The sequence below is a fragment of the Salvelinus namaycush genome, chromosome 19 (assembly GCF_016432855.1).
Source record: "Salvelinus namaycush isolate Seneca chromosome 19, SaNama_1.0, whole genome shotgun sequence".
Taxonomy (NCBI): Eukaryota; Metazoa; Chordata; class Actinopteri; order Salmoniformes; family Salmonidae; genus Salvelinus; species Salvelinus namaycush.
Genome location: NC_052325.1, coordinates 43,185,732 through 43,204,927, shown reverse-complemented (window position 1 = coordinate 43,204,927; position 19,196 = coordinate 43,185,732). Strand labels below are relative to the sequence as shown.

Genomic DNA, 19,196 nt, shown 5'->3' with positions numbered 1-19,196 from the left:
ACACACGCACGCACGCACACACACACACACACACACACACACACACACACACACACACACACACACACACACACACACACACACACACACACACACACACACAAGGTCGCTGGGAATCCTAACTAATGAATAACAGAAAGAGGGGTGGAGCTGGGAAGCAGAGGAGAGAGCAGGCCTGCGATGCGACTCGCCACATACATCAAGTCTGCTGAGCAGAAAATGGAAATGTGGGCCGTGAGTGAGTGTAGGTTGGTTCCATTGTCCCCTGGACGAAATCCAATGATTTATCATTTCTCTCAGGGGCATCGGTGCCCTCTCACACAATCATACACTGTTGTATCATTTATTGAAATGAAAGATTACACTGAATATGATGAGGACATTCCACAAGAGATCCCTGATATTACATTATCGAGGCAAACATAATTAATTAGCTCAATTAGCTTTTGAGTCTCTGGACAAAACATTCTCAGACACAGGGCAAACAACCACAAAATCACAGGGCAAATTACCCCCCCCTGGCCAGGTATAAATATTCAGTCCTGTCCCCATGTCCCAACTTTATGTAGCAAGGCTAAGTCACTGTGGTCAGGGTCAATGTGGACATGATGGAGGAGGGGAACGTATGAGTCCAGGAAGAACCAACACACCTCCCACACCACATACTCCCCTCCGTATGTATTTGGAAGTGAATGGTGAATAATGCATTTTACAACCTATGTTGTGATAATTGCGTTGTTTGCTCTATAACCCATTTGTTCATACACCACCGTGATATACAATAAGGCCGTGACAACAAAAAGACATCTGTCACACAGTGGCGGAATAAATTCAACTACACATAGGTTTGTTAAATTACAAAACCGGAAAGCAAAATCTGTCCGGTGAAGTCTACAAAGCAAATATTGCATGTAAAAACAGTTAAATTACCTGCAGCAAGGTCAAGCGAGCTAATGTATTCGACTGTTTACTAAACAACTACTGATTTAGAACCACAAGTCAGCCCAAAGACAACAGGAGCCCTGCCTCCGCTCTTCCAGCACCATTTCAACTTAAACATTTAAACATCATCAAATCAACAAGGATGTACAGTTGAAGTCGGAAGTTTACATACATTTTTGCCAAATACATTTAAACTCAGTTTTTCACAATTCCTGACATTTAATCCTAGTAAAAAATCCCTGTTTTAGGTCAGTTAGGGTCACCACTTTATTTAAAGAATGTGAAATGTCAGAATAATAGTAGAGAGAATTATTTATTTAAGCTTTTAGTTCTTTCATCACATTCCCAGTGGGTCAGAAGTTTACATACACTCAATTTGTATTTGGTAGCATTGCCTTTAAATTGTTTAACTCGGGTCAAACGTTTTGGGTAGCATTCCACAAGCTTCCCACAATAAGGTGGGTGAATTTTGGCCCATTCCTCCTGACAGAGCTTGTGTAACTGAGTCAGGTTTGTAGGTCTCCTTGCTCGCATAAACCTTTCAGTTCTGCCCACACATTTTCTATAGAATTGAGGTCAGGGCTTTGTGATGGCCACTCCAATACCTTGACTTTGTTGTCCTTAAGCCATTTTGCCACAACTTTGGAAGCATGCTTGGAGTCATTGTCCATTTGGAAGACCCATTTGCAACCAAGCTTTAACATCCTGACTGATGTCTTGAGATGTTGCTTCAATATATCCACATAATTTTCCTGCCTCATGATGCCATCTATTTTGTGAAGTGCACCAGTCCCTCCTGCAGCAAAGCACCCCCACATCATGATGCGTTTGATGCGAGGTCTTGGCTGATTTCTTTTGATTTTCCCATTGTGTCAAGCAAATAGGCACTGAGTTTGAAGGTAGGCCTTGAAATACATCCACAGAGACACCTCCAATTGACTCAAATTATGTCAATTAGCCTATCAAAAGCTTCTAAAGCCATGACATCCTTTTCTGGAATTTTCCAAGCTGTTTAAAGGCACAGTCAAATCAAGTTTATTTTATTTTATATAGCCCTTCGTACATCAGCTAATATCTCGAAGTGCTGTACAAAAACCCGGCCTAAAACCCCAAACAGCAAGCAATGCAGGTGTAGAAGCACGGCGGCTAGGAAAAACTCCCTAGAAAGGCCAAAACCTAGGAAGAAACCTAGAGAGGAACCAGGCTATGAGGGGTGGCCAGTCCTCTTCTGGCTGTGCCGGGTGGAGATTATAACAGAACATGGCCAAGATGTTCAAATGTTCATAAATGACCAGCATGGTCAAATAATAATCAGGAGTAAATGTCAGTTGGCTTTTCATAGCCGATCATTAAGAGTATCTCTACCGCTCCTGCGGTCTCTAGAGAGTTGAAAACAGCAGGTCTGGGACAGGTAGCACGTCCGGTGCACAGGTCAGGGTTCCGGGGGGGGGGCGGTGTGTGTATGTAAACTTAGTGTATGTAAACTTCTGACCCATTGGAATTGTGATACCAGTGTATTATAATTGAAATAATCTGTCTGTAAACAATTGTTGGAAAAATGACTAGTGTCATGCACAAAGTAGATCTCCTAACCGACTTGCCAAAACTGTAGTTTGTTAACAAGAAATTTGTGGAGTGGTTGAAAAACGAGTTTTAATGACTCCAACCTAAGTGTATGCAAACTTCCAACTTCAACTGTATATGCTTAGTTTAATACACTGAAAACAAACTTAAAGATACCAAACACAATTTAGTCCAATCAATGTTGCTAAATATCATGTGGCTGTCCATGGTACTGATTTATTTGCGTGCACGTGTGTGTGTGCAAGTACATTTTGTGGGGGGACTCACTCTACTTGGAAACTAGTTGAAAGCCAATGCCATCCTCTTCTCTTTCATGTTGGTCAAATGGCCTATGGCTCTGTCATACTTTTCGTTTTTGTCATCATAGGCTACCTAGCTAAATGCTCACTAGACTAACTTCCTCACATGGGTAAGTGTGCTTCTGCCATACCACTGTAAGCATACTACTCTGTATCCCACTGCTGGCTTGCTTCTGTCCCTGGATGGGAGACCAGCTGCTGCTAGAAGTGGTGTTGGAGGACCAGTAGGAGGCACAATGCCCCAGGGCAGTGACTGGGGACATTGCCCTGTATAGGGTGCTGTCTTTTGGATGGGACATTAAACGGGTGTCTTGACTCTCTGTGGTCACTAAAGATCCCATGGCACTTATCGTAAGAGTAGGGGTGTTAACCCTGGTGTCCTGGCTAAATTCCCAATCTGGCCCTTAAAACCATCACGGTCATTTAATCATCCCAAGCTTACAATTGGCTCATTCATCCCCGTAACTGTTCCCGAGGTCGTTGCTGTAAATGAGAATGTGTTCTCAGTCAACTTACCTGGTTAAATAAAAAATAAATAAAAGTAAATAAAACAAAAGGCCGAACCATTTTGATTCCCACACCGGCCGGTATATCTTCTTCTTCTCACTGATGTCAATGGTCATGCTGGTCTCATAGACTAGACATAACATAGTACACTCAATTTAGTATGATATGTATAACTCAAAGGTTCAGCAACCCAACGGTTGCGTGTTCGTATCTCGTCACGGACAACTTTAGCATTTTTAGCTAATTAGCAACTTTGCAACTACTTACTACTTTTAAGCTACTTTGCAACTATACTGAACAAAAATACACAACATGTAAAGTGTTGGTCCCATGTTTCAAGATCCTAGAAATGTTCCATACGCACAAAAAGCTTATTTCTCTCAAATGTTGTGCACAAATGTGTTTACATCTCTGTTATTGAGCATTTCTCATTTGCCAAGATAATCCATCCACCTGTCAGGTGTGGCATATCAAGAAGCTGATTTAACAGAATGAACATTACACAGGTGCACCTTGTGCTGGGGACAATAAAAGGCCACTAAAATGTGCAGTTTTGTCACAGAACACAATGCCACAGATTTCTCAAGTTTTGAGGGAGCATGGAATTGCAATGTTGACTGCAGAAATGTCCACCAGAGCTGTTGCCAGACAATTCTAACATTGTTTCAGAGAATTTGGCAGTACGTCCAAGTGGGCTCACAACCGCAGACCATCCCAGGATCTCCACATCCAGCTTCTTCACCTGTGGGATCATCTGAGACCAGCCATCTGGACAGCTGATGAAACTGAGGAGTATTTCTGTTTGTAATTGTTACGTTCCCCAGTTTCTGTGTTGTGGGTTTGTGTATATGTGTGTGTGTGTGTGTGTGTATTTCAGGAAATGGCTTCCTGGATTCCAAAGCAGCTGATTGGTCGGCCCATCACTAATTGGAGCTCTGACCCCTCCCTCTCGTCAGGGGATACAGCTGTCTGCAATTACTGACTCCTGCAGCTTGAAAACCCAGTGTTCCTTTGTTAGGAGAGAGAGCTTCTTTGTATGTACTGTATTGGTTGGTGGTCTGTAAAGTTGTTGAAAGTATTTTGTAGCCGCTCCTGCAGAGGTATGTGTTTTCCATAGTACCTAGCGTTTTTGGTTTATTCAAATTGTTCACTAGGTTTGGGAAATTATTCTGTTTCATTTGTTCCCAGGGGGGGAAGGCACTTTGGGAGTGTTTAGGCAAGAGGCCTACGGGCATACATATACCTGTAGTATTTACTATGTCCATGCACACTAGGTAAGACCTGGGTGTACCACCCCCTGTATTTTGGTTAGTGCGCCAGGTGGTGCTAAGAATAGGTAGGAGAGGGGGAACTTTAACTTTATTTGATTTGGTTCCGTCCAGCCCCTTTTCCCCACTTTACCGTGTGATGGAAATGTATTCCCTGTAAACGGTAATGTTTTCTGTCTCTGTCATCCTTACCCTTACACCTATAATCGCATACCTTTTTTCACTCCACGGGGAGTTGAGTTGTAGCAGGGTGTTGAGGATCCGCTTCGGGAAAGTCGTATTCCTGGTCGTAGTGCTGGTAAGTTGACGTCGCTCTGATATCCAATAGTTCTTTCCGGCTGTATGTAATAACGCTTAAGATTTTCTGGGCTAACAATGTAAAAAAACAAAATACTGCAAAGGTTCCTAAGGACTGGAAGTGAGGCAGCTCTCGCTGTCGGTGCCATCTCTGCACATTGTACATTTGGTGCTGGCACTGACCCTATACGGTATATAGCGTCCTCCCTAATTTGTTTAATTTATTATACACTATATATATATATATATTGAGTGTACAAAACATTAAGAACAACTGCTCTTCATGACAGACTGACCAACTTGACACGACTCAACTGTGGGAAACATTGGAGTCAACATGGGCCAGCATCCCTGTGGAATGCAGGGTCCATGCCCTGATGACTTGAGGCTGTTCTGAGGGCAGAAGGGGGGGGGGGGTTCAACTCAATATTAGACAGTTTATTAGGTACGACCATCTAGTACCGGGTTGGATACCCCTAGCTCCAGAACAACCCAAATTATTCGGGACGTGGATTCTACAAGTCAGAAACGTTCCACAGGGATGTTGGTCCATGCTGAGGCAATGGTATCACACAGTTGCTGCAGATTGGACAGCGGTACACCACCACCACCAGCCTGTACCGTTGACACCTGGCAGGCTGGGTCCATGGACTCATGCTGCATACGCCAAGTCCTGACTCTGCCATCAGCATGACGCAACAGGAATTGTGATTCGTCGGATCATGCAATGTTTTTCCATTCCTCTATTGTCCAACTCCAGCATGTCCACGAGTTGCTTCTTATTTTTAGCTGATATAAGTGGAACCTGGTGTGGTCGTCTGCTGCAATAGCCATTCCGTGGAAAGGATCGATGAGTTGTGCGTTCCGATATGCCGTTCTCCACACCACTGTTTGTGGCCCGCCTGTTAGCTTGCAGGCTTCTTGTAATTCTCCTTCAACCTCTCTCATCCACTATCTGTTTTCACCCACAGGACTGCGGCTGACTGGATGTTTTTTGTTTGTTGCACCATTCTTGGGAATGGTTACTACCCTGACCAAGGCCCTTCTACCCCGATTGCTCAGTTTGGCCGGGCGGCCAGCTCCAGGAAGAGTCTTGGGAAACCCTATACAATGTCATTCATGAAAAGCCCAGGAGGACGGCTGTTTCTGAGATACTGTATTAGTTAACTATTTTGATATTGATTACTGCACTGTTGGGTAGAGCTTGCAAGTTAAGTATTTCACTGTACATTTCACTTGAACTTCAACAATTGTTTTCTGTGCTAGCTACATCTGGAAAATGTGAATATTTTCTTTAACATTCTGTGTTTTGTCCATATTGTTTTTTTTTATCATTGAGGCATGTTAATAAATGCTTTATGAATGATAAAATATAAATGACAATACATTGACTGCATATAATTCATATACAGTGCATTTGGAAAGTTTTCAGACCCCTTGACGTTTTCCACATTTGTTACGTTACAGCCTTATTCTAAAATGGATTAAATTGTCAACAATCTACAAACGATACCCCATAATGACAAAGCAAAAAGAGGTTTTTAGAAATGTTTGCAAATGTATTAAAAATAAACTGAAATATCACATTTACATAAGTATTTATATTCTTTACTCAGTACTTTGTTGAATTACCTTTGGCAGCGATTACAGCCTCGAGACTTCTTGGGTATGACGCTACAAGCTTGGCACACCTGTATTTGGGGAGTTTCTCCCATTCTTCTCTGCAGATCCTCTCAAGCTCCGTCAGGGTTGGATGGGGAGCGTCGCTGCACAGCTATTTTCAGGTCTCTCCAGAGATGTTTGATCAGGTTCAAGTCCGGGCTCTGGCTTGGCCACTCAAAGACATTCAGAGACTTGTCCTGACGCCACACCTGCGTTGTCTTGGCTGTGTGGTTAGGGTCGTTGTCCTGTTGGAAGGTGAACCTTCCCCCCAGTCTGATGTCCTGAGCGCTCAGGAGCAGGTTTCATCAAGGATCTTTCTGTACTTTGCTCCATCCATCTTTCCCCTCAATCCTGACTAGTCTTCCAGTCCCTGGCGCTGAAAAACATCCCCATAGCATGATGCTGCCACCCCCATGCTTCACCGTAGGGATGGTGCCAGATTTCCTCCATACGTATCCTTGGTTTCATCAGAGCAGAGATTCTTGTTTCTTATTGGTCTGAGAGTCCTTTAGGTGCCGTTTGGCAAACTCCAAGCGGGCTGTCATGTGCCTTTTACTGAGGAGTGGCTTCCGTCTGGCCACTCTACCATAAACGCCTGATTGGTGGAGTGCTGCAGAAATGATTGTCCTTCTGTAAGGTTCTCCCATCTTCAGAGGAACTCTGGAGCTCAGTCAGAGTGACCATCGGGTTCTTGGTCACCTCCCTGACCAAGGCCCTTCTACCCCGATTGTTCAGTTTGGCCGGGCTCCCAACTCTAGGAAGAGTCTTGGTGGTTCCAAACTTCTTCAATTTCAGAATTATGGCGGCCACTGTGTTCTTGGGGACCTTCAATGCCGCAGAAATGTTTTAATACCCTTCCCCAGATCTGTGCCTCAACACAATCCTCTACGGATAATTCCTTCGACCTCATGGCTTGGTTGTTGCTTGGACATGCACTGTCAACTGTGGGACCTTTATATAGACAGGTGTGTGCCTTTCCAAATCATGTCCAATCAATTTATTTTACCACGGGGGGACTCCAATCAAGTTGTAAAAACATCTCAAGGATGATCAATGGAAACAGGATGCACCTAAGCTCAATTTTGAGTCTCATAGCATAGGGTCTGAATACTTATATAAATAAGGTATTTCAGTTTTCTATTTGTAATACATTTGCAAACATTTCAAAATATCTGTTTTTTGCTTTGTCATTATGGGTTATTGTGTGTAGCTTGAAGAGGAACAATTGTTATTCAATCCATTTTAGAATAAGGCTGTAACATAAAATGTGGAACAAGTCAGGGGGTCTGAATACTTTCTGAATGCACTGTATAGACCTTTTAATGTTGGTATTATAGATCAGAGTAGCAAACTGCACAGTTAATTACCATGAAGTGCTTAGCTATAAATGCTTCATGAATGGGAAAATAGACTTGACTTTACATTGACTGCATGGAATTCATACATAGACCCATCATGTGTGCGTTATAGACCAGTACGGCCAACTTAAATGTCATGTGTAGGAGGGCTGTTAATGAGTTACAAAAGAGTTATGATATGACCCACAACTACATGATTTGATCTGTTAAATGTACTCTGAGGATTCATCCCTCTTGGGATCTTCATGAAGCACTGACCTCAGTGAGAAGAAGAAGTTAAGTCACGGGTGTATACTGGCCAGAGGGGGAAATGGGGTTGGTACAGGCTATATATCAGCATACATGTATTTTGGCGTATTCACTAACACTGATATGACAGAAGCACACTTTTGAAAAAAGCCATAATAATGACACTACGCAGTCATTGTAGTGATGCATCTATTAAGATACCTAAATATGACCTCTGACATAGCATGACATGAATGGGCTACAGATATGCTTTGGATATTTTTCATCAATCTTTAATATGCGGTTGGGACCTGTTATAACACATTCATAAAAGCTTATAGATGTAATGAATGCATTATGGAACATTTGATCTCAAATCCAAAATGCTGGAGTATGGAGACAAATTTGAAATTATATCTTCACTGTTCAAATACATAATGCTTTCAATACACCAGACGTATGTCCTTTTTTAAAATCGCACAGAAGTTAGGATAGTTTTCTTGCTAATGGCAGCATGCTACTACCCCGGTCGGCCTTCAACTTGAGTTACACAATGAGAGGGGGCAGCACTGAGCTAACCTTCAAAGTCACTTCCTGGAGTAGCTCAAACTGCACATGTTATGTTTCCATGTGACGCCATCTTAAAGGCCTTTCGTCTTCTACGATTACATTGGTAACATCGAGCAAATACAAATCTTGATAACAACTTGGCCAGATTGTACGATTTGCTTCTGTTCTGTCGTCACATTCTGCGATTGGCTTGCGAGGCTACTTCAGCTGCAGTGGTGTATTTGATCTGTGTATGTTCCAGCACCAGCAGCGCAATCGTCAATTGATGCTTATGCTCTGGTGATGTGTTTGGAAAAGCTGAATGTAGCAATGCATTTTAGAATTAGTTTTCACATACAAACTTTATATGTCCGAACTCAAATAGACTTCAGCAAAACTTCACCAAAATAAAATGTTCTTTTTGTTTGCTGATTTTGTGCATTTATCAAAATCCCATCAGGTAGCCTGATTTCAGATGTGTCATCGAACTAATATATTAATCTGACTATTCACAATAATAATATTATTGTGTGAATACTCAGTGTCAGCCGTGTTTCTATTGATCCGTCACCGGGATCGGCTTGTAACGCCAGCCACACTACACAATTAAGGCAAAACAAATGTGACACTTCCAGAACTTTGTCGGAGCTTATGACTGCACATAGTGGTACTTAAATCGGCAGATCTAGACCTTGTCACACTGAACGTGCCAAGACGTCCGAAAATTGTTTACATCCTAAGAATTTGCAGACAACGTGGACATTTTGTCTGGGATAAGCAAAATCGTGCCATAAGACGGCTAAAATCGTACAGTCTGCAAAGGCCTTAACTGACTTAATTTGGCTTCAATGCGCGATTGAGTCTTCACATAGGAATCGTGTCACGTGATCGATGGCTTTGTCCATTCATATATACTGTACAGTAGTCATTGACAACCATACTCTCAGGCAAAACGCATGCAGCAAGAGGATACCCAGAGCAAAACTATTACCTTTCTTACACCAACTGCAGCTATGTTCCCTTCAATCTCTTGCTGATGGAAGAAATTGAAGCGTGTTGATGTTGAGAATACAATTCTACAAGGGAAGATATATCAGAGACACGGTCACACAGTTCAGGAGAGGTTTGGGGACACTAACAACTTTCCAACAAAAAAAACCCAGCCTTGATGACAAAGAAGTCAACTACAATGTTTCCAATGCAAGTATAGGTTTTAGGTCAAGGATTATTGAACCCAAATCCCACTCCTAGCCACTGCTACCTTTGAGAGAGTATTTAAAAAAAATCAAATCCTAGTTCTAAATAATGGAGGACAGGAAGAGTTTCCTTTAGGCTACTCATGTACACTGCCTTGGCTCATCATTAGGCATGTTTTGATCTGCTTTCACAGGCTCAGTAAGAATTTGATAGTTGTGTTTTATATGATCATGAAAAGCATATCCCACACACTCACAACAAGTATTGATGCTGATTTTCATATCAATATTTTTTTACCCTGTTGATTTTATTACAGGACAACATTGATTTGGAGTTGTTTTTTGGAGGAACCGAATGAAACTCAGAAACACACCTTTAGCATCTCCACCGACCACTGCAGGGGCTTCAAGGTCGAGCACACACACACACACACACACACACACACACACACACACACACACACACACACACACACACACACACACACACACACACACACACACACACACACACACACACACACACACACACAGTCAGAGACAGACAGACAACATACACACCTAGTCTTCACAGCATCACCTTTTGATGGCCTTGCCTTACCTCCAGAGCTATTTGTAGGTAAAACATGAAAGTGGAAGGAAGGAAAGCCCATGTCCACTAATCCTGTTGAACCTTGAGATTGACAGACTGACTGACTACAGAGTAACATCTAACAATACCATCTCTCTTTTCAATGTTCTATGTGAAAATATAGCGCTTGTTTTAGATCTGGTATGGTTTCTTCTCAGCGTGGGATGGTGCAGAAAGATAAGGGTTAGATGGGAGGCTGCTTGCTGATAAGGAGTCTGTGTGTTTCATGGGCTCAATACATTCCGCACAACAACAGTATACAACCACGCACATGTCGCAAAGAATGACACAACTTCCGCGAAAGAAAGTAAACTATGGTCTCCTTTATTTTTTTTTGCTCATTTTAATATATCTATTTATCCGTTTTTTTCTACATACGAGTCCTTTAAAAGTATGTCGTCATGCTTTAGGTGCAGCTTCAGAGTGGGAGCACATGCAAGATGGTGGTCCGGGTAGAGGTTGCACAGCGGACGTGGGGTGAGGAGGGTGGAGGAGTTCTCTGACCACCCGAGTGGACCACGTAGGGACCACTTAACAGTCACCGCGCGGTCAGGGCGGCCGACCGTCTTGACCAAACGACCGACTGGGGACTATAGACCACTGGGACCACTAGGTTATAGGGTTGCAGTTCAGCTTCTTGGAAATAGTTCCGACCTGTCCATTTTGGGGGACGGTTTGTGTCATGACATCATCGATTGACATCTTTAGTGCAGTCAAAAAAAAATAAGGAACATACTATAGAGAAGCAGGCAGTCTTTAAAGAAAGTTTCAGACAGTCAGTTTATAAAGAGATTACGACAAGGGGGGAAAACAGAGGGGGAGGGGAGCCATTCTTTTTGCTCCCGTTCCTGGTTGGGCCTCATTAAAAAGGGGCGTTGGGGGTTATATTGCTTGTGACCTTGATCCAGTTCTCTTGGCTGAGGCCTGCATCGTGGCATGGTTCCCCCTCTGTCGGTGGGGGTAAGGGGACGTACATGATTCAGAACATACATTTGTATCACAAGGACACAGCAACACAGGACATTTGACTTTTGCTCTACAATGACTAGCAAATCTCTGGCCGTTGCAGTGAAAGAACCTGACTAGCTGTTTTTTTAAAGAGTTCTAATTAAAGGACAAAAACAAATCAAATACATCCCAGCAGTTTCATGGGGGGGGGACAAGAACTAGACAGTGAAGGAAGGAAGAATAGTTGCACAGGCATCACATGTTTAACCAGTATTAATCCTATCCCCATCATTCCACAGCAATATAACATCAGAGAGGTTCACAATATATACACCTTGGTAATCAACAGCTACAGAAATACTGAAAGAGCCCGACAAGTAAGATTCCATCACAAAGCTGGAATACAACAGAACACAAACCCATCATTTTATACAAATCAAATACATTGGAAAAAATGAAAGTACAATAACTAAAACATTGTCATATTTTAAATCAGCAATTTGTGCGTGAGAAACACAGGTGTTAAAAAAATAATTCCCAATTTTTATTTTGTTGCTCAAAAGAAAATTGTGGGAAAACACAAGGACATAATCTTTGGTGAAGATTCCACAGCAATCTCTAATATCCTGTTATGACGTTTATCGAGCTGTGTCATGCGCACACACATATACACGCACACACACACACACACACTCACCTCACTTTAGACATACACACGACACACACAATGCTGGGACTCAAACCAAACACCCTTCCCCTGCTGTTTTGAATCAAATATATTGGATATAAAAATACACTAAGTAAAGAATATCTCATAATATCAATCCCTTTGCAGCGTGTTGGTTCAAATTGTGGTTTGTCACTGGCCATCAAGTGCAACGCACAACGTTCAATAATAAACAAATGTACAATGCTGATATTACAGGTATATGACCAGTCTATAAGAGAGAACACACAGGTAATACAGTAGCAAGTTGTCATTACTGGCATCCAGAGTTTATCACGTTGTAGAAATAGTTGAAATAGAAAAGATTAGCACACGGCAGACAGTGGAGAAGAGGGCTTATAGAAGACCCAGGTATATGGACCAATAGGACTTGGAGTGAGCATACACAGATTGGTCATTTGGTGGGTGGGTGGTACCAAACGCAACTTTGTAAAAACTCTCATGCGTTTCTTTGTGTTCCCTTGGAAGTTTACTCACACAATGAGCAATCAGCATTCGTGTTGCCTTTAAAAGGCCCAGTGCAGTTTTTCCTGTGTTTTATATCATTTTGTACAACAGCTGATTAAACTAACACTAGAAAAGTGTGAAAAAATGTTGATCAGTGTTATTTCCTGATAGTTGCTGGTTGAAAATACAATCTACACAGGACTTTTTAATCAGCAGGTTTGCATGGGTGGGAGTTTTGGCTTTCCATGGTGACATCACATGCTGTAAATTGGTTAATAGACCAATAACAAAGAGAGTTCCAAACCTCTCTGCCAATAACAGCTAGTTTACTCCCAGAAAGCCCAACAAAATTCTTGCTTTTTTGTTAAAAAAAAATCTTTACAGTAAGGTACTTAATTGTTACCCGGAAATGATTTGATATTGATATAAAAACGGCTGCATTGGGCCTTTAAAAGGTATTTAAATGATGACATAAGCTCTTCCCAGCTCTCTATGAATGACATGACATATGGACTACTTTACACCTTCCTAACAACCCCAGATTGACACAAGATGTGTTATGTCACCTTACTTGTATTGTGTAGCATGACCATGACATATCAAACTGAGGTTGTTAACATAAGCATTTATAAATGCCCAGGGCATGGATGCATAATGTCCATGAGGCTCGTGCTTATGAAGGTGCAATGTAGCTCCTATGCAGTGTCATTGACGGAAAGACTTAATTCCTGTCATTATTCAGTTGCAGTGCAATCCTTCAATCCTCAAAAAAGAAAAAGTCAAAAGTTGCAATTCTAAAAACAAAGCCCCTCCCTCCCCAAAAACAAGTACATACAAAGAGAGAAAAATGAGTTGAAGCTGCCTGTGCAGAAATAAGATGCTGGCATTCAAAATTCACTCGAGGAGATCCTGGTGGTTCCCTACCAAATCAGCTCTGCAGACCTCGGAGACAGTTCCCATGCAAAGCCATGGCTTAAGTCAATAAGAAAAAAACGTGCAGCGCCTACCCAATCCCCTACACTCCCTAGGCCAAAGGACTGGAGAGGAATCACCGACAGCCTCCACCAGGGCCCCTGTTCAAGTATGGACTAGGAATGGGAATGGTTTCAATGACCAACAACGTCATCCAAATAAATAAATAAGCGTAAAATGTTCACAAGAGAATATTTTAAAATGAATGATGATTCAATGACTGTAACCGCCATTTTGGATGAGTATTTAGCATCATGACCTACAGTGGGGAGAACAAGTATTTGATACACTGGCCGATTTTGCAGGTTTTCCTACTTACAAAGCATGTAGAGGTCTGTAATTTTTTATCATAGGTACACTTCAACTGTGAGAGACGGAATCTAAAACAAAAATCCAGAAAATCACATTGTATGATTTTTAAGTAATTAATTTGCATTTTATTGCATGACATAAGTATTTGATCAACTACCAACCAGTAAGAATTCCGGTTCTCACAGACCTGTTCGTTTTTCTTTAAGAAGCCCTCCTGTTCTCCACTCATTACCTGTATTAACTGCACCTGTTTGAACTCATTACCTGTATAAAAGACACCTGTCCACACACTCAATCAAACAGACTCCAACCTCTCCACAATGGCCAAGACCAGAGAGCTGTGTAAGGACATCAGGGATAAAATTGTAGACCTGCACAAGGCTGGGATGGGCTATAGGACAACAGGCAAGCAGCTTGGTGAGAAGGCAACAACTGTTGGCGCAATTATTAGAAAATGGAAGAAGTTCAAGATGACGGTCAATCACCCTCGGTCTGGGGCTCCATGCAAGATCTCACCTCGTGGGGCGTCAATGATCATGAGGAAGGTGAGGGATCAGCCCAAAACTACACGGCAGGACCTGGTCAATGACCTGAAGAGAGCTGGGACCACAGTCTCAAAGAAAACCATTAGTAACACACTACGCCGTCATGGATTAAAATCCTGCAGCGCACGCAAGGTCCCTCTGCTCAAGCCAGCGCATGTCCAGGCCCGTCTGAAGTTTGCCAATGACCATCTGGATGATCCAGAGGAGGAATGGGAGAAGGTCATGTGGTCTGATGAGACAAAAATATAGCTTTTTGGTCTAAACTCCACTCGCCGTCTTCGGAGGAAGAAGGATGAGTACAACCCCAAGAACACCATCCCAACCGTGAAGCACGGAGGTGGAAACATCATTCTTTGGGGATGCTTTTCTGCAAAGGGGACAGGACGACTGCACCGTATTGAGGGGAGGATGGATGGGGCCATGTATCGCGAGAACTTGGCCAACAACCTCCTTCCCTCAGTAAGAGCATTGAAGATGGGTCGTGGCTGGGTCTTCCAGCATGACAACGACCCGAAACACACAGCCAGGGCAACTAAGGAGTGGCTCCGTAAGAAGCATCTCAAGGTCCTGGAGTGGCCTAGCCAGTCTCCAGACCTGAACCCAATAGAAAATCTTTGGAGGGAGCTGAAAGTCCGTATTGCCCAGCGACAGCCCCGAAACCTGAAGGATCTGGAGAAGGTCTGTATGGAGGAGTGGGCCAAAATCCCTGCTGCAGTGTGTGCAAACCTGGTCAAGAACTACAGGAAACGTATGATCTCTGTAATTGCAAACAAAGGTTTCTGTACCAAATATTAAGTTCTGCTTTTCTGATGTATCAAATACTTATGTCATGCAATAAAATGGAAATTAATTACTTAAAAATCATACAATGTGATTTTCTGGATTTTAGATTCCGTCTCTCACAGTTGAAGTGTAGCTATGATAAAAATTACAGACCTCTACATGCTTTGTAAGTAGGAAAACCTGCAAAATCGGCAGTGTATCAAATACTTCTTCTCCCCACTGTATGTGCTTTTAATACAGGGGCAAGAATGTAATAAAATAGGAAAAGAAAAAGGTCAAATCTCACAATACGTAAAAAATATAGCATGACGTCATACGGCATTTGAGTTTCCTAGTGTAATTACATTTAACTGAATAACAGAAATGGAATCCGGCCAATCATTGTACATTCTAGTTACAGAAGTACTTATATAGTAACTACATGGTATATGGACAACCTCATGTAAAGTCTTACAAACAAAAAACAACTACTAAATAGGATTCCAGTTTAAAATACCATACATTTTTATTTCCATAAGGACATAAAAAGGTATTTGAATTTTAGTTGGTTTAAAACAAACAGACAGACACAGCAAGTGATGACGTCACAGCGATGAGGAATGAGAGCAGAGTGATTTGGACGGAGGGAGGTGGCCAGAACCACGTGCATTATTTCTCACACACTCAGACAAACATACACACACACACGCATGTACGCACACACACGCACGCACGCACGCACACACACGTGAAGTCTCAGTGGCTGGTAGTTTCGAAGAGCCTCTCTCAGGTCTAGAGAGGGGGTTGGGGTGCAGTGGGTTGAGTGAAGACGTTCCCCCCTAATTGCCCGATCAGGAGTTGAGGGAGAACTGGTCCTGCTCGATGGGCTTCTTCACCCAGGCCCCCAGGCCCGACTTGTGGAAGACCTTGATCAGCGTCTGCTTGGCGTTGTGGTACTCTACAGCCGCCTCCTTGGCGTCGTGGTACGAGCTGGGCTTGGACACCTTGATCCTCAGTGTGGATGACAACTGGCGTGGGGAGGGGAGCAAAACAGATGTTGAGATAAGCAGAAGACTACTTTGAATAGGATATTGAGGAGCAACTTGTACAGTGCATAAACGTACAACCACTTGATCTGTGCTCCAGCTGGTCTTAATGTGTTGCGCTGCACACACCCTCTGTGAGTAGTGCTGATAGTCATAAACACTAATTCAAGGAGAGCCCTTGTGGTGTGTGTGTGTGTGTGTGTGTGTGTGTGTGTGTGTGTGTGTGTGTGGAACCATTCCGTACCTTGGAGTGCAGGCGAATAAAGCGGCTGTAGAGGGCGTGCTTGCAGAGGCGCGAGGCGCGCCCCATGTCGTCTTTGCCCGTGGTGGCGTTGATGACCTCCAGCGCCTGGTCGCCCACTGCCCAGTTCACACTGAAGTTGGGCGCCTTGCCCGGCTGCCTCGCCTCTGCGTTGCTGATGCCTGGAATCACAGATAGCCACTCACTCAGCAGCTCTAACTCCACCTTCTAACAGTGAGCACGCAAGTCTGAGCCAATGGGATTCAATGACGAGCCTAGGCATTAACTCTGAAAGTTAACTCCCTTTTCTAAAAGCAAGCACGCAAGTCTAACCAACCGCAAATGTGACTCATGCCCGCTTTTATCCTTCTGAGAGCAAGGCATTCACTCTGAAAGAAAACATATGACTCTTCAGGTTTTGGTGAAGGCTTCTCATCGTGGTTAACTCAAGCCTTTGCTCCACAAGCGAGGGCACGGCGGGTCAAAGTCGCAAGTCTTTGTACGTTAACAAAATACCCATCGAAACATGATGCTGCAATGTCCACCTAGTGTGTTTGGGATAAAGCCTCTATTACAGTACATGTGCTCCTCCAAGCAGGGGCCTAGAGAGAAGATAGATTGGAGGCATAAATCCTTCTTTCAGCGGAGGGTGTTAAACGCCTCGGTTCCTTTCTCTTCTGCAGTGCACTGGGCTGCCTGGCTGGGGGATTATGATTTAAAGGGCTAAATGCTGAGCGTCCACAGCGCAAAGCTCCTTCACGGCAAAACTCCCTAAAGCGGAAGAAAAGTTAATAACCCTCCCATTATCTCTTTACCTGCAGTTCAGGGAGTCATCGGAGGGGACAGAGAGGAGGAGGAAGAGGAGAGAGGGTAAGGTAGGCGAGAAGGAAGTTGAGCGCACCAGTTGGGACAGCTATTGCTTTTGTGTGAGATCTGGAGGGAGATCAGGGCCATGTTCATTCAGGCACACCATAGCAAAACATTTCAAAGAGCCGTGCAATGGAAAATAAAGGACAATATGCTGTTACTAGGTAGCCCTCACCCTGCCTTAGCCCCTACCCTGACAACAGGTGTAGGAGGTGGTTTGGACAGTGGGATGGAAGGGGGAATGCACATTCTTTTAGGTGTATGTGCTATAGAACGCATAGCCGGTTACAAATGCCACAAAACAACTTGACAAAGGGATATATAATGAAATATCACAAAGAAAAAGCCTGGAGTCGAATAAACATGTTGAGAGTATCTAAACAGATCTGACCTTATAACAAATGGTTGCATGGATTCCACCGATTTGGCACAAAGGGCATCAAGTTATCCAAACTCACACAGGAAGGGTAAGTAAATGTCACCTCAGATGACAACTGCAGTGTTTCAATAAGACTACGGTAGGAGACCCATCTATGTGATTACCCACGGTCCTGCTGGGTATTTACCGTAGACACCGTAGACAAAGAAGTAAAGGAGTCAAGGTTTAAAGGTGAGGGTACTGACCGCTCAGTAGAGGCCTGTTGAGGCTGAACTGTTGGGGCAGGTCCTCGATGTCGGCGATGCGCTGGTACATAGCCCGGGAGAGGTGGTCGGCATGGTACAGGCTGCCCAGGATGATGCTGGAGAAGTAGATGGGCTCCGTGAAGTAGCTCATCAGAGAGCCCTGGATGCCCAGCACGTTCCATCTGCAGCAGAGGGACACACACGCATAAGTACACACACACATACACACATGCGTACGTACAAGTGCGCACGCATAAAGACACAGAAAAAAGGTACACACACACAAATGCGCATCCACACACACACACACACACACACACACACACACACACACACACACACACACACACACACACACACACACACACACACACACACACACACACACACACACACACACACACACACACACACACACACACACACACAGGAATGGCTGCTCTGACTCGGAACTATCCAATTCCATTTATTTCACCCTACATTCTATGTTGTTACATTAGCTGTCCCATCTTTCCCATACATTTCCTTCCACACGCTCTATGAAGCTATACCAATTGCCTTGGAGAGCGACAATTTCGAAAAGGACACACACAAGGCAGACCATTACCAGATGACAGAAACAAGACCCTGACAAACAGCTTTGATAACTGCCTCTCCTGTCTCCTTCTGACCCGAGGCAGTGTGTGTGTGAGAGTGTGTGAAATTAAGCCACCGACTAGAATCGCAGTCAGACATGAGTCTAGGAGACCACTCATTTTCCAGTAGCCCCCCCGGCAGGGACGTCTTCCATATGCAACGGGGGGTTGATAGTTGGACTGTATCAATACTGTTGTTCAGTCCCTCCACCCACCCACCTTATTTGATTTACGTGATTTTGCCCCTTATGATAGAAGCTAAACTCAGTGGCCATGGAGGCTCTGGGGTGCACAATCAAAAAACATAATCAGATAAAACATACCACTGCTCTTTTCCAAAAACACACACACACACACACACACACACACACACACACACACACACACACACACACACACACACACACACACACACACACACACACACACACACACACACACACACACACACACACACACACACACACAAACTTGAGTGTTTTAAAGGGAGAGTGGCGATCAAGCTCAAGTGATTGGGGCTTTTGAGGGCCTTCACAATCAGTTGCTTTA

The 19,196-nt window shown here is 43.5% G+C and overlaps 1 protein-coding gene across 1 annotated transcript in view; it reads right to left on the bottom strand.

Moving 5' to 3' along the window:
- Window positions 1-15,651: 15,651 nt before the first annotated feature.
- The window catches only part of adarb1b (adenosine deaminase RNA specific B1b), a 180,163-nt gene continuing 176,618 nt past the window's right edge, over window positions 15,652-19,196 (bottom strand). The window contains exons 11-13 of the mRNA XM_039014175.1: window positions 18,013-18,194; window positions 16,525-16,703; window positions 15,652-16,262 (exon numbers count right to left, since the gene is read on the bottom strand). Coding sequence (XP_038870103.1) covers window positions 16,086-16,262; window positions 16,525-16,703; window positions 18,013-18,194 — 538 coding nt within the window. The 3' untranslated portion in view covers window positions 15,652-16,085. The remainder of the gene's footprint in view (window positions 16,263-16,524; window positions 16,704-18,012; window positions 18,195-19,196) is intronic.